At 33.5% G+C, this 16,484-nt stretch overlaps 1 protein-coding gene and 1 long non-coding RNA gene across 2 annotated transcripts; one reads left to right on the top strand and one right to left on the bottom strand.

Annotated features, from left to right (window-relative positions):
• Positions 1 to 2,125: 2,125 nt before the first annotated feature.
• On the bottom strand, positions 2,126 to 15,993 carry LOC148626807 (tubulin alpha chain, testis-specific-like). Its single transcript, XM_088596490.1, has 8 exons — positions 15,824 to 15,993; positions 8,268 to 8,493; positions 7,862 to 8,010; positions 7,417 to 7,569; positions 6,944 to 7,247; positions 4,517 to 4,777; positions 3,994 to 4,134; positions 2,126 to 2,919 (listed from the first exon to the last, which is right to left on the bottom strand). The coding sequence occupies exons 1-8, from the start codon at positions 15,824 to 15,826 to the stop codon at positions 2,795 to 2,797; spliced, it is 1,362 nt and encodes a 453-aa protein (XP_088452616.1). The 5' UTR covers positions 15,827 to 15,993; the 3' UTR covers positions 2,126 to 2,794.
• LOC148626808 (uncharacterized) lies at positions 7,143 to 10,079 on the top strand. Its single transcript, XR_015914515.1, has 2 exons — positions 7,143 to 7,280; positions 9,821 to 10,079. It is a non-coding gene; the product is annotated as an uncharacterized LOC148626808 (long non-coding RNA).
• Positions 15,994 to 16,484: the final 491 nt, after the last annotated feature.

Here is a 16,484-nt window from a genome sequence, read left to right as displayed (position 1 = left end):
AAAGTCAAGTTTCTCATAAAGAGTCATCAATAATTCAAATGGATACATCAATAAATTGTGTTGTACAAAGAATAGAAAAGAAAACGCTGGTAAAAGGTAACGTCATCGTAGTGCAATTTGTATAGTGTCATCCTAGTCCAGATGATAACATCATTATTTCGGATGAAACTTTATCCAATAGTTGATTTATCAACCATTAAAACGATTCTTACACTTATCAACATGAAAATAAAATAAAAGTGTTCAAAAACTTTAAATTGGTATGTTTCGGCCCTGAAAATGAACTTAAGTCAAATCAGTATGGAGACTGTATAATGCTTACGTTGCCAACATAACTTTTCTTTTGCATTTCATCTACGCATAGCGTACATACCTTAGTGTAAAATTGGAAAATGCGTAAATTCTGCCAATTTGGGGAAATCACTTGATTTCAGTACATTTTTCTTTGCTGGAGGTTTTGCCACATGCATGCGCCTGTTCAAAGTCAGGAGATGTTGGTCATTAATGCGTTTTTGTCCTTATTTTTCTTTCTAGTTTTACTCTGAATAATTTTCATCGTTCTAATACCGTGGATTTTATTGCTCTTGTTTTCTGGGCCTTTCAGAGCTAACTTAAAGGTGTGTTTACACTTGTTGAAGACCTTTTAATTTGGTGATCGCTGAAAGTATTTCATATTTTGAATTTCAGTTACACGATGATGAATTTGTTGCGTATCACCATATATGTGGTTTTGTCTATTGAAACATGCCATATGCCTGGATCAGAAAGAAACATATGCAAACCTCCTAATTTCGTATTGGCTGCATAGAAACGCTACTTTAAGACATCATTTTGACACGTACGTGTTGTGCCAGCTTGTAAATCTTTTTTTGTCTGGGTTTAGTCATATATGTAATCAGCCATTTTGTGGATAACCTAAAATTTTCAGTAAATAAGTGGTATAAAATAAAACAACATTTTGCACAATAAGCAATTTACAAAAATTGGCGAAAATGATTATATCTGACCAGAAACTAGAAAAAAATTGTTTTTGCTCCTGATTCCTTCATGGTTACTGTTAATCCCCCTAAAAAACATCCCATTTCGATCTTTGTGATATGGAACTTCGTGGTACAATTCCATTGAGTTCCAATAGTACACTTACGCTATACATAGTAAATTTTATAAAGCGCTTGTTTCTGATCCTATTCATCCCTAAACAGTTAGGGTTATAATAAAAAATAAAAACTTTATGAATGGTATGGAACGGAATCTTGTGGTACAATTTCATAGAGATCCATACACTTATATGCAATTGTTATGTGAAAGCTTACATGTATTTTACGTAATCTAACAATGTTAAGTTCTGTTCAGCAGACAAATGGTGTTTTTAAAGTGTTTATTTATACCGATTTTTTGTGCAAAAAGTTCTTCGTATTTATTGCAAATTTTAATCTGTTAAACAATCCCTTTTAATATTCAGTATTGTCAGTTTCATTTTTATGTACGTCTCCCTGGTTTTTGACCATCTGTTGAGATAACATCTTGAACCTTTTGTTATAGCCGTGAAAAAGAAGTTACTTGACTAATATCTGAAATAAGTTTGTATTGGTTATAACGATGATGAATACGGTGAATATGTCAGAAACAACAACCTACCCGAATGAAAAAGACCGGGGTGAAATATAAAAGAACCCCACCGGAGTGAAAAGGAAAATAACCCCACCAGGGTGAAAGAGGCAACAACCCCACCGGGATAAAAGAGACTACAACCCCACTGGGATGAAAAATATCAGCTCAGGTCAGATAATAGTTACTCATGTCAAGAAAAACCGGAAGACGTAGGTAAATACCCGTGAGGTCAGAATGACACCAGTAAGGTGTGCTTCAAGACGTCAATGCATGTTTTTAGGTCTGTAATAATTAACAATGTCTTTTTTATAATGTATTTTCCATCAACTGTTTAAAATATTGTCTCGTTCTAACTTTTGACGTCCTGCACTTTTATGGACCTCTTGACTAACACAATATTTGTTTCCCCTCACGACAAACATTAATAAGGGATTACTTAGCTAATTCTTTGTATATTCGAGTTTTAAATTTGTGGGAAAACCCCGTCATGTGTTATATATAAATTCATACAGCATAAGGTATTTCCCCAAAATTTTAATCGAAAAAAAAAAAATAAAAAGGAACATTCAAAATGTAAATAGAATAAAAATTATTTTTCAAAATACATTCATGCTTCAAGTATATCACCGATCTTTCCAGATTCAATTAATTTTGATTCCGGATGCTAAATGATATACATGTGCGTCATTTATGTAAAGCACAAAATATAAGCCGATAGCTAAGTCAAATAAAATGTAATTTAAAAGAAAATCCTGAACAAAATATACCATAAAATATACATATAGTAAAACAAAATACAAAATAAAACTCTAAAAAAAAATACACGCACTGGTCTACTAACATCATACCACTCATCATACTTTCCACTTTAACGTCTACCTCACACTAACACTTATACTTAATAAATAATTGTTTGGCACATAAATTAAGTTATAAATAAGGCACGAACATGAGCACGGGGAAACGAGCATTGTTACAAAATAGCTGGTGGCCGTAGACAGTCTTTTGGCATGGAAATATACTAAGCACCTACACCTTTAAAGCTAAATTCACGAACATGTATGTTATGAAATGACAAAGACAAAACCAAAAGATATCAGATCAAATTAGACAAGAAAGCAAACTTAATGTTAAGATCCAATAGTTTGTATGTCTACATTGATATGGTTCCGCCTTACGGGAGTTAATATTCTTCTGTCTCCTCCTCTTCTCCTCCATCCTCTGCAGACTCGACTCCAACCTCTTCATAATCCTTCTCCAGGGCAGCCATGTCCTCTCGGGCCTCGGAAAACTCCCCTTCCTCCATTCCTGAAATCACATATATCTTGTGACATTATTAATTGAATCGATTTCATTTGCAACACAATATCGCCATGATTTCATACTTAATCAATTCTAAACGGTTGTGTACAAATGCATTCAGGTCTTTAACTGGGACGGGTTCAGATCATTAATTAGTTGCCCTTAAGGCACCTGTTCAGGTAGTAAGGACAGGATTTGAGTCTTACTGCTTTAACGGGATTTTTTATTTCATATAAAATGATTTTGGCGATATAGTTCCCTTGTTTGGCTTGTGATATTATGTTTCGTTTCGAAGTTCGTTAATTTAAAATTGTGACTACTTTTCAGTTGTGTACAGGTACATTTAATTAATTTAGATTTGACCATCTATAATAATCTGAGTACATGAAGCATTGTATCATATACATGTACTTATTTGAAAGAAGTTATTAAGATACGCACTGTAATAAAATCCGCAGAAGATTTTTAATAAAATTTTCAAACGTTTCTCATGGCATAACCCATACCACACGATTCTTCTGCGTGCCCTTAAACAGGGGAGATAATTTTCACGCAAAATTGAGATACATGTACATATATTCTCCATTATATTGAGTGATTTGAACTATTACTCCACTCGAAATGGTAAAATCTAAACACTACCATTGAGCGTGGAGAAATGGTTTAATTCAAGAATCGGCTTTTCCCATGAAAGAGTAATCAGGGGAACCAAGGTTATAGCGGTAATCAAACGAATGCAATCCAGGGACAAAGACCAGACATGGAAAACAGACATACACAACAAAGAACATAAAGCAACTAAAATCATACACACAAAGTAACAAAAGCAAATGAGCAACTCGGACTCCACTCAAAACTGGGAGCATGGACCAGGTGCATCGGTAGGGTAAGCGTCCTCATCGAAATCTAGAAATCATGGATCGCAGTACTTTGATCACCTCTTGGTGGTTAGAAAGTCACGTGCATTTTTTCATTAGCGAGTTAGAATGGAAGAAAACTAAGGTAAAAGCTCAATATACAAGGATGTCATCGCAACATTAAATGCTATTTGTTTAATATTCAAAGATAATTATAACGTACCTTCACCGACATACCAATGTACAAACGCCCTCTTGGCGTACATCAGATCGAATTTGTGGTCCAGTCTAGCCCATGCCTCGGCTATGGCTGTTGTGTTACTTAACATACAGACTGCTCTCTGTACCTGGGCTAAATCTCCACCTCCAAAAGAATAGGTTATGTACACCAAAAAGTAAATAGTGCTAAAACTCCAGATAATTGTAATACCAAGAGCCCAATATTGCTATTCTATCTCATCGAATGATACACCATTATTTCGGTGCATTCATCACGATAAAGGCTTTTATTATTGTAAACAAGCAGCTCCTCAAAAATTGACAGCTTGTGTAAAGGATTAAAAAAAAGAAATGCTTAACCGTTAATAGAAATAAGCTACAAAATTATTCCCCAAACACTCTTTGGTAAGATGCTTTAAAGTAACAATTGCATATGCCGTAAAACTCTTTCTACCCATATCTTTTGTTTCAAATATTCCACATTTAACACATTTCATATCTGAGTAAGAAAATAATCCCTGGCATACCTGGTACCACAGTTGGTGGTTGGTAATTGATGCCAACTTTAAAACCAGTTGGACACCAGTCGACGAACTGGATCGAGCGTTTTGTTTTGATAGTTGCAATTGCGGCATTGACATCTTTGGGTACCACATCTCCTCTGTACAACATACAGCAGGCCATGTATTTGCCATGACGAGGGTCACATTTTACCATCTGGTTACAAGGTTCGAAACATGCATTTGTGATTTCAGATACAGACATCGCTTCATGGTAGGCTTTCTCAGCTAAAGACGAACGAACAGAACATTTAGCTTTATTTTTTTAAAGATCTTTTCCTGACTCAAAACACTAGATCAATCATTTGTATGACAGATAAACTGATGAAGTGCTCAAAAGAGATAGAACAGAAGTATATTCAATTATTTCTTTAAGATATATTTTTAAATAAGTATAAGTAATGAAACGAAATTTCAAACCAAAACTGGGTTTAGTGTAACATGATGTTATGATATACATTTTTAGCTAAAAGCTACTTTTCTTTTTACGACAAATACCAGTACTGATTTCTTAAAAGTACCAGGAAATGCATTAATGCTAAATTAATTTCACGGATGCCACACATTTAATTTTACCCTTCAACGTAAGATTCCACCAGAGTCGAAATATATACTGCCAAAAATGCCACACACGAGAACCATATGGTAATCATTTACATATGATAATCACATGGTTAAAAGTTTATGTTATAACTAACATATGATAATCACCTTTTAGCAAGCAAGTATTTACATATGAAAATCATATTATCGACTTTGGTTCGGTTTCCGCTGGCCTGCACTTCGTTCCCCCAAATGTAATGTAAACGTATAGAAAGGTCTGAAAAATTCCCAACGATGTTAGAACTGTCAAATTTGCGATGCAAATTTTTGGTCGTTCCGCGGGACTCGAACTCGTACCGATGTGACATCTTTGGCAACACCGCCTGCCCAAAGTCCAGCACCCTAGACCACTCGGCCAGCTAGGCTATATAAAAATACTTAGTGCAGGCGGTGTTGCAATAGATGTCACTGAGGTACGAGTTCGAGTCCCGCGGAGGGATCGACTAAAAATTTGCATCGCACATCGTTTTCAGACCTTTATATATGAAAATTATATGATCATCATATGTTAATTGTCATTGGATATAATCGACTTTGGGTGGGGTTCTCGAAGCTATCATGAGATATGTCCTAAGTCACGTTTTAAGGCCAACTTAAGGATGGAGTTAAGATCATATTATGACAATGTTAGATTGTGTCTCGAAGCTATCTCAGACATGACTGAAGTTAAGACGTCATACAGACATCCTAAGTATATCTTGTGAAATGTTTAAATTATTATTTACATGTATATTATGTTTTTATTAAAAAAAAATCAAATACGGGAAAATGGTTGATATTGTAATATCAAATAAACAAAAATCCATATTATACATGTATGATAAGGTACAAACCATTTGATTGTCGGGGTGGGGGCTATGGATTAAAAAAAAATCCATAAAAGTTTTGTTTCACATTTTTGGTGAACAAAAAAATAAATTATTCTTCAGAATTATATGCATGTATGTATTAAAAATAGATACAGTAGCAATTTTTTGTGTCACTGAATTGTGAAACATTCAGGTCAAAGTTCAAAATCATGCACATTCCTTTAAAATATGTTTGAACCGACGCGTGGCGATCATTCTGTGGTAATTTTTTTTTCGATGACCTTAAGACACCTATTTAGTCGTCCTAGAATTCGTATGAAAATTGCGACTCGTCTTAACTTGTGATGGCTTCGAGAACACGACTTAGGACCGAGACACAAGACAAGTGGCTGTGATTAGGCATTTCTTGCAACAGTTATTTCATTCATAATTATTAATTATCCCTTTGATGTAGCTCTTAAATTGAATGCTAAATTTATGTATTTTAATGTTTTATTCAACACAAAAGCACACATCAACTTCTAAGAAGCAGTTACGGAAGTCTCATGGATATATTAAATGCAATCTTGCAATCAAAACGTTGATGCTAGATTTATGAATTAAACTGTATCGAAAAATTACTAAACTAATTTAGATACATTTCTTGGATAAATTTTGATTTTAATTCCAGACTAAAACTTTTGGTATATCTGGCACTAGAAACAAATTTTTCTTTCCTTGAACATCTTCTGCATTACCTAAATAGGACCAATAGATTTATCAAAATATTTTTATAAAAGAATTCAATATGCATATTTGCCCGAGTGGTTAATAAACTTTCAGGTTTTCACTTTGGTATTGGATTTGTTATACAGACTTTCCTTTTTATCGTTTGCATAGAGTTTATAACTAGGGTAATTTTGTTATTACCCTTCATTTAACAAGTTACAGGAAAGACAAATTACCTTATAAAAATTAGTCGTTTTGCCAAATAACATATTACCTGATATGATTGGTGCGTATGTAACCAATGGGAAGTGAATACGTGGATAAGGCACTAAATTGGTCTGAAACTCGGTCAAGTCAACATTTAAAGCACCATCAAACCTTAGGGAAGCAGTGATTGAAGAAACAATTTGACCAATCAGACGATTAAGATTGGTATAAGATGGGCGCTCGATGTCCAGATTTCTTCGGCATATATCGTATATAGCTTCATTGTCGACCATAAAAGCACAGTCGGAATGTTCAAGGGTGGTGTGCGTTGTCAAGATTGCATTATATGGTTCCACTACAGCTGTAGATATCTGAAATGAAGAGATTCGTTCAGCAAAATGCCGGTAAGTAATGATAAAAAAAAATCGTTCCTTTCTTAACACCACCTTCGTTTGGTGAAATGGATATATTTTACAACTTCCATGTTAATAAATTATCGCCATTAAAAATGATGCACATATTCTAATACAAACACAGTACCTGTGGCGCAGGATAAACAGCAAACTCCAGCTTTGATTTTTTCCCATAATCTACAGACAGACGTTCCATTAACAAGGAGGAGAACCCACTCCCGGTGCCACCACCAAAACTATGGAAGACGAGAAATCCCTGAAGCCCTGTACACATGTCAGCCTGGAAAATATATCAGAAGTTTGTACATATTGGTCTTGTATTCTTGTATTCATGTAAACATTTATTGAATAAACTGTGTCATTGGAAATACATCTATATTTTGTGTGAATATTATAAAAACATTCTGAAGAAGTCTTCGATATTGGATATCTTATCACAGAAAGGAGTACTGTTACATATTATAGAAATCAATTCGAAGAAATAACATTTTTAATGTTACCACTGAAATTAATTACAACAATGATAAAATGAAAAGCTTAAATCATAATTTTCTGGCCCTGCAGAAACCGACCATTTTGCGTATTTTGTCCAATACGAGGTCAACAATTTCCTTGCCGACAGTATAATGACCTCTGGCGTAGTTGTTGGCAGCATCTTCTTTGCCACTGATCAGCTGCTCAGGGTGGAAAAGTTCCCTGTAGTTACCTGTCCTCACCTCATCTGTAATACCAAAAAGCTAAATTAGAACCGATTATTTTACCTTGTTTTTCATCCATTATGCACAATGAAATAATTTGTTTTTGAGCCAAACATCTAGCAGTCATTCAAGCAAACCTTTTAGAAAAAAAAATCGAAAGTATTTAGCTCAGATTTATTCATGAGCGAAATTTTATCCCATTTCAATTTCCCTTGTGAACATAAATAACCGTTCGAAGCGGGATTACACATTTTTTTGAAAACCACAATGAGAACCTTACCTACAACACTTGGTTCTAAATCTACATAAATGGCTCTTGGGACGTGTTTTCCATGACTTGTCTCGTTAAAGAAGGTGTTATAAGACTCGTCTCCGCTGATCATTATAGCTTTCTCATCCTGCATTGTACCATTTGGTTGTATGTTGTGTTCTAAACAATATAGTTCCCAGCATGCATTTCCAATCTGAACGCCTGCTTGACCAACATGGATAGATATACATTCCCTCTAAAAAAGTAAAATAATACAAGTTTTAATGATGTCTAGAGAAATAGAAACAATAACTATAAAAGTGATAAGAACATGCAGATTTTGGGAAAGATCAAGAACAACATTATAATTTCTTGCAACTCTAAAGTGTATAGACAAACAGATGTTTTAGTGAATTGATAGAGCCATTTATAAATAAGTTGGGAATCGTTCTGAAGATGAAAGGGAATGTTACGTAACAGAAATATCTGCTAATTTATCTACTATAATGTCTGGTGTCATAGGCTTGCAAAACCCATCACATGTCGAAATTGACAGACGAGACCGACAGAACGTGCCTGGCGCGTGCAGCACTAATTTTTAATTGGTTAGTAATGACTTATACATGCTATACATTTCCAACATCGATTTAATTAGGAAAGCTCCTCAGATAACGTATTCTTTCCAGGATAGGAAAGCTCCTCAGATAACGTATTCTTTCCAGGGTAGGTATACACCACTATTAGTTGTGGTGATTTCTTGTTTGCTTCAGGAAGTTTTTATAGTCTTATATCAATTACAAAAAAAAAAAAAAAAAACCAAACAAACAAACAAACAAACAAATCTAGATAGCTGTTCAATTATTAAATTTTTAGAAGGCCCTACTTTGTATGTATACACACTATGCATACATCTACGCTATAAATCATTTGACTATGTGGTAGTTGTACGGGAGAAAAGACCAAAGGAAGTTCTGGTGAATGGTGAATTGATTATCATACATAACATTTATCGACTCATGGTAGTGTAATGGTGATCTATTTGGCTTACGGTACAAAACGTGGTAATTCGTCATTAAACTACGGATTTGTACTTAATTCCTTTTATAACAAGACAACTGGTCATATAATATTACAAATTTCGATGTACTCGTGTTTCAAGGAGTATAAAACCACCAAGAAGTTGAAAGGTTAAATAAGAATTTAGAATTGCAAATAGTTACTTTATTCTTTATCAAAATTTGAGGGAATGAGAAAGAAAAATGTCTTAGGAGGCATTATGAGCAATGATTTGAGACAAAAATATGTGTTGCAAAATGCATAAAACCGACAAATAAGATACTATTTTATATACTTGCTATTAAAAGTAGTTCTGTTCAATGTTTAATGCTGTTCTAATCATTAGAAAATTTATTTTCAGCGTGTATTGTAATTCACATTTTCGAAAAAATATTATACAGACATGTTAAATCAATTATTTATATTCTGGCATCAAATCAATTCCGAATCTAGTATCAGACAAACAACCTCATCGAAGAATTTATCTTCTCCGCTGTTTTCGATTTTAAAACTTTTTTTTTTTGTAGATATTAAAGAACTACTAAGAAGTCTTGCGATTTAAAACAAACGTATTTTGTTTGATCGACAAATCTTCACCATGAACTTATGTAGAAGAAATTTTCCATTGAGACTGAACAACAATATTACCTACATTTGGTGAATACAAGCAATTGTCACATGAGCATAAGTGCAACCTGGTTTCCATATCACTATTTATCAAACACATTATTCATGCAAATGAACTTGTGAATTTTATTGAATAAACACTCAAAGCCAAGATAACAATTTCATTATTCATAAGACTTCGTCAGTGTTCACTTTGTTTTGTTATGGCATCGTGACATCGCGAAGGCAGTAAACAACGCTAAAGCAAAATCAGGAATTTCAAACTCAAAGAAACCTAGAAACCTAACACACGTAGACTAGCAAAGAATTTACCACACATACATACAAAAAGAAAGAAAGAAACTTTTGTACATATACAGGAACTGAGAGAAATGAGCATCTGACCATTCGGACCATAGTTAAAGTGCAATAATATACATGATCCGGTTTCTTAAGCATCTCAATTTGAGATTTTCCTCAAATTTCGACCAACCAAATAACTTGAAATTGAATACTAAGGAAAAACTCTAGGATGTGAGGAATATCTTATATTTTTTATGAAACTCAGGCAAGAGTTCTCATGGTTGAGATGGACACAAATCAATACTGTCGTATTAGGACAACATAGTGAAATTGAATGCCACAGCAGCCCGGATTTATGTGAATTCAGATCATTAACAGCATTAACGTGATATAAAGTACTGATAGGGTAGAAGAAGCTGAATTTGCCTATAATATTTTAAAATGTGTTGTGATAAGCACACACTCCTTTCTTTTTGTTCAGTCGGTTTAAATCAGTCTCATATCTCATAACAGACAGACAGTATTATCAACATGAGATCTATTTTATCTATTGCTTTGTTTTACACAACAGATGCTTGTTTCAAACAAAGAAATGAACTTAGAATTCAGAAAGTATTGTTTATCATTGTTTATGTGCACAAGACCTGGGATTTAACAAATACAAAAATTACAATCATGCTTATTGCAAATAAATTTCAATATGCAAAGGGAAGAAAAAATATTTGCTATATATTTCAAGGAGTAACCTCTCATCAGCAGCATTCGAATAAAATATACTATTGGTTTCGTACTGCGCATTCCTTGAAATCATGCATGCTATTCAAGATCTATTTGTACATTTAACTCAATATACTACATTTTATGTAAAATAAGTACGTATGGAACAGGGTTATGTTGCTACAAGATTGAAGTCATCACTACAGAAGTTTTATGGTCGTCATCATGAACTCGTGTTATGGTTTATTCATCTGCGCCATGAAAACTGATTTGTTCAACGTGTCATAGTTTTCCTTTCCTCTTTCGTCTACCCCGGACTTGACTTTTTATGAGCAACCGGTGGGTTTTCTAGAAAAGCACAGGACGCTTACCCCACCGGTGCACCTGGTCCATACTGCCAATTTTCAGTGGTCCGAGTTGCTCATTTGCTTTTGTTGCTTTGTGTGTATGATTTTGGTTGCTTTGTGTTCTTTGTTATGTGTGTCTGTTTTCCATGTCTGGTCCTTGTCCCAGGATTGCATTCTTTTGATTACCGCTATAACTTTGGTTCCCTTGATTACTCTTAAACAATTTATAATTTACCGGCGATAAGTTTTCATATATATATTTTCAAATATAAATGACAATACATCTGGATTATATATGTAAATTGCATGAACATTGTATTTGTTTACTCTTCGCTTATGATTTAATTGATAAAGGCTAGAAACCACTAATTCCACTTCCCATAGGCTTCTATGCAAATTTCACGGTATTCAATGGCTTCTCTGGACTTTACCTTAACTTTAACCTGCAGAGGACTATATATCAGCATGATTCTACATATGTCAGCTCACAGTCCTCAGAATGGCATGCGGGGTTAGCAGACTTGCAGTGCATTACTGGTCACCGGAAGTGAAGTGTCTATAAATAGCATGGGAAATCCCAGTGTTTTCACAAGATAGGGGTATATTTAGAAATCATTACGGAGATTAGGCTTCACATCACAAGAAGCAAAATGCACCTATAAAATGTACAGAAATGTTTTTCCTTTCAGAAACTGTTTAATTTTTTTTAAAAATAAGATGAGAACTTTTTTTCACAGCACTATGAGGAACAGGGGTAATTTCTGCGCAGGACTATTTTTTGCGTACGTTCCAAATGCTCATTGGTTGAATTGATGGTCTGTAACCTAAATGGCCAATCTCTAGTACTTATATATCACACAAGTGTCACGCGCCGTCTTGATTGATTGATTGATTGTTGGGATTTAACGCTCTAGCAGCAATTTTTCAGCTATATTCAGGCGATGAACATGAAAGTGATGATAAAATAAAAAAAAGGATGGGACACAAGGATAACAGGGTCGACAAATTTTGATTGCCACAAAAGGGAGGGATGGGTAGGGTCGGGCAATTTAGCCTTTCTTGTAAAATTCGAAATATACAAATCATATATATTGCTAATTTCGACGTGTTGTACACTTAATGCAAGGGGAAACCTCTCATCGGCAGCATTAGAATTATATACCTTGGATTATCTAAATCCAAATATCAACTGTATACAAGAAGTACTCAAAACCAAAACTATCGAATTAGGAAGTCAAATCCATCACCGAGAGGTTCTATCATGTGCAATACAAGGAATGAAGCTTAAGTGTTTCAGGTGTTTCGAAATTTGTAATACTGTAAATTTTGATAAATATGATATATAAAATGTGATATAATCGGGTTCTTTTCTATTACTTCCGTTATTGTGTCATAATTCATGATTTTGTTCAAATATTTGATATATTATTTCAATCTATTACAAACCTGTACTGCAGTACTTCATTGGTTTGTGAAACTTTTAATTACTGCATTTCATTATGCACATTGTTAAATGTACGTGAAATGTGTTTTTATACTTATATACTTTTGCATATTTTACTGCTTAGCTAGTATACTACTGTGGTTAATAATGAACCATTGTATTTTTGTAGTAATGTTGCCATGTATTCATATATGTGTGAAAATGGCACAGAATGAAATGATATATTAATCGCCATTATAGATCTGGCATCGAATCAATTTCACAGTTCATGGAAAACAAGCAAATTTATCAAAACGAAAAGGAATTTATCTTTTTAATGCTTGATTATTATAATTATTGCCAAATACCTTCAGGAAAATCGTAAATCAATTTGCATGAGCAAATCAGTAAACAAATATTTGCTGAAAAGTTTTGGCATTTGATTATAATTAGAATATCCATTGCACAGGAGTAAACATTCTCTCTTCTTAAAGACCAAAGTCGAGAAAAGAAATGTTGGTGATTTTTTTATTCTATTGAGACGGCGAGACTATTCATGTTAGGGTTTGAATTATTTCCAGGTTTGTTTTTCCTAGACTTTAAACCTGCAAATTAAGTCTAGGAGAAACGAACGAATGTTCCCATCAATGCTATATCTTTTGTCTTCGCTTTAGTATCCGTAACGATGTCCCGCTAACGTGTTTTACCGTTCCGTACCAGTTTTATATTTTGTTGCCATAATAAAACTTGGATATATGTTATGCAGTACTAATTTGATTTAAGTTTCGGAAGTATACGTTAATTGGTCTCGAAACTCATATCTGAAATTGATCGACATCTCGGCACGATCCTAAAATGTTTATCGAATTATTACTTACATATTTAGCGTCGGGGAGAAGAAGTACTGACATTTTGTGAAAATAATAATTTCCTCAACTATCTACATCGCCTGCCTAAATGGATAAATTATTCAACGCGTCTGGTGCATTTAGCAGCATTTCATAATTGCTTAATAGCAGCATAGGGAAGCAGCAACAATCCAAAAAGTCATCATATTTGATAAGATTTTAGCCTTTAACAAGTTAGAGGAGGAAACAGCTGCTAAGTGACATTAACGGTGAGAGTGAGAGAATATCATCGTTTATCATTACACCGATGGCTATTTCAGACACGTCAATGCCAATATAATTAAAGTAAGATCTACTAAGTGTACCATTCAGTCACTGTACATAGGCTCTAACAACACTCCATTTCTACTTTCTGCTCAGATACCTTTTCAGAATAGTCGTGTTTTTACCTTTTAATGATGTTTTCACATTCATGGAAGCTGAAATCTGATTGGTTGATCAGTGTTGTTAGATATAGCATGAATTTGTAGGTCTTTTTCAAATATTGCAAGAATGCATATAATAAATTGAAGTATACAGAAAGAAAAAAAAAATGTATATAAAATGCATATTCATTAAAAATATGGGATGTCGAAATTAAAAATTTCTATTAAAGGGTTCATTTTCTCTGATACTTGGTATTCGGGTGCAAGATTGTTTCCAAAGTCCTTTCCAAAGGTGTTGTAAACTGAGTTAACTTAAAAAGTGGATGCATTATTTAGTATAAAAACAATACTGTTGTAATTCATTATTATATATACCTTTCACGGTTATGATTAACATGAAATCTTATCAAAATAAAAAGGAATTTATCTGTTCCTATCATTAGAAGTTGCCAGATGGTTTCGCTGTATATTTCAAAGAATGAACTGCAGTTTTATTCCAGGCCAAAATAATAGTTTGAAATAGGTATACACACTTCGTCGACTTCACCAGAAGCTTAATTGAATTACAGAAAAACCCTTTATCAAGGATTACAAGTCAGTAGATCCAGAAACAATGACATGAAGTATTTATCCATTATCATGTATTAATATTTTATAACAATTTCATATTGCTGACTAATAACGCCGTGTAATAATCACATTGATTGGCATCACATATCTAATTTAAGCATGATTGATGAGCTCATCGCTGATTTTAAGTTTTTTTACTGCACTATGCACAATGCACCGGTTGACATGCTGATCAATGCTAAACTGATTCAATTATGCCAAGGAATCAATTAAGGCTTTGGTTTGATAATGAACAGACATGGTTTTATCCGGATACAACAAGAAGTCACAGCATAAAACATAAATTATTAGCGATGATTAAATATCTTATTGAAGTAAAACATTTCTTCCGATGGTTTCTTATACTTTCCGTCTTGTGTAACAATATGCAGATGACTCAACGTCTTCCGTAAGTGATAAAGCAATTTTAAAGCCCCCAGATGTTTTAGATATTACGGAGATAAAAAATAACCCTGTGATAAACTTAAGAATGTTTTTTTTTTGTTATTTCTCTGCCATCTGGCAAATATAGATATAGTTTAGTTTGGTTTTCTTTGCGTCTGTGCAAATTACGCTTTCATAATTAAGTTTGCGTGTATACCTCTACTCTTGTAAAATATCTTTCATAAACTTCCCTTTAACTCAACACCAGTTTAGTAAATAAAGGAGACATAATATCTGCTAAGTACTTTCCACCACTGGGTTTCGGAGAGGTACTTAACACAGATATTATAGTAATTTGCTTAAAAGAAGTGTCATACGATTTTAAGTTGTTAATAGATCAGATATTGAAAAAGAAAATAAACGATTTAATCACTTGATTAGCTTTACAAATCAAACACTTTGATTCTATCATAGTTTTGATCAGAAATTTTAGCCTGAAATGTGCTTGAGTAGGTAATTAAATTAAAAAAAATCAAGCTGCTTAAAATGTCTACAATACTTATACGTTTCTAAAACTTTATCAACAGCTTACACTTTCACTTTTTATGATCAAAGATGAAACTGAGAGTTTGACCGATTTGACTAATATTACCGTTCAGTAAAATCTATTGAATGTATTTTGTTCATTTCTGCCAACGCAATATCGTTGGTAAAATAATGTATACTGATTTGCAAAGACTTAGAATCTTTAAGTGATTTTTTTAATATTTTACAAATATATATATATTTCATACTTCTTTTTCATGCTTGTTTTAGCGAACAGAAAAGTTTTAAAAGGACATAAAAGTGTGTTAAAAATCAAACTCACCATTTTGTTTAGATATATTATTTCCTTAGTGCTGCTGTTTTATGATGTATCACTACTATACTATTATTTCAGCCTTTTGTAGGATAGGAAATAGGTTCTCCCCGTAAACTCCCTAGACAATGCCTTTGTTGTAGCCGAGGTGTGCTAGGAACCACATACAACATACAACTGTCTGGGATTCTCTCTGCTGCTGGTGATGTCATAAGGCTGATTCATGCTGATTGTGTAGAAAGTTTTGGTGTATAACTGATCGCTTCTGCAAGTTAGTCATGATGTTTAATCAATATGTTTTGTGAAGAACTGGAATTACGTAATATATAAAGTCAATTGTTTGGATTCGAATACTGATGTTACTACAAAGAATATGATGAATAAAAATTGTTAAAAATCTTGATTATTAATAAGTCAGATATCATTTAAGTTTGACTTGATTCACAAGTTATATATGAAATGGAAGTCAGATTTAGTCAATGTTCCTAATACAGGGTTACCTTATATTACCAGGACATTATTATACTCCTGGGTCATAGCGAGTGAAAATTCATAATCAGGGCGTCCTTCTGTTACACTTTTTGCATATTTGATTTGAAAGAATAATCAACGGAACCAAGGTTATAGCGGTAATCAAAAGAATGTAATCCGAGGACAAAGACCAGACATG

The sequence above is a fragment of the Perna viridis genome, chromosome 1, assembly GCF_037379345.1.
Source record: "Perna viridis isolate PV_CMFRI_1.1 ecotype Kerala chromosome 1, ASM3737934v1, whole genome shotgun sequence".
Lineage (NCBI taxonomy): Eukaryota > Metazoa > Mollusca > Bivalvia > Mytilida > Mytilidae > Perna > Perna viridis.
Note: the sequence above shows the minus strand (reverse complement) of the source record. Positions and strands in the feature narration are given on the sequence as shown.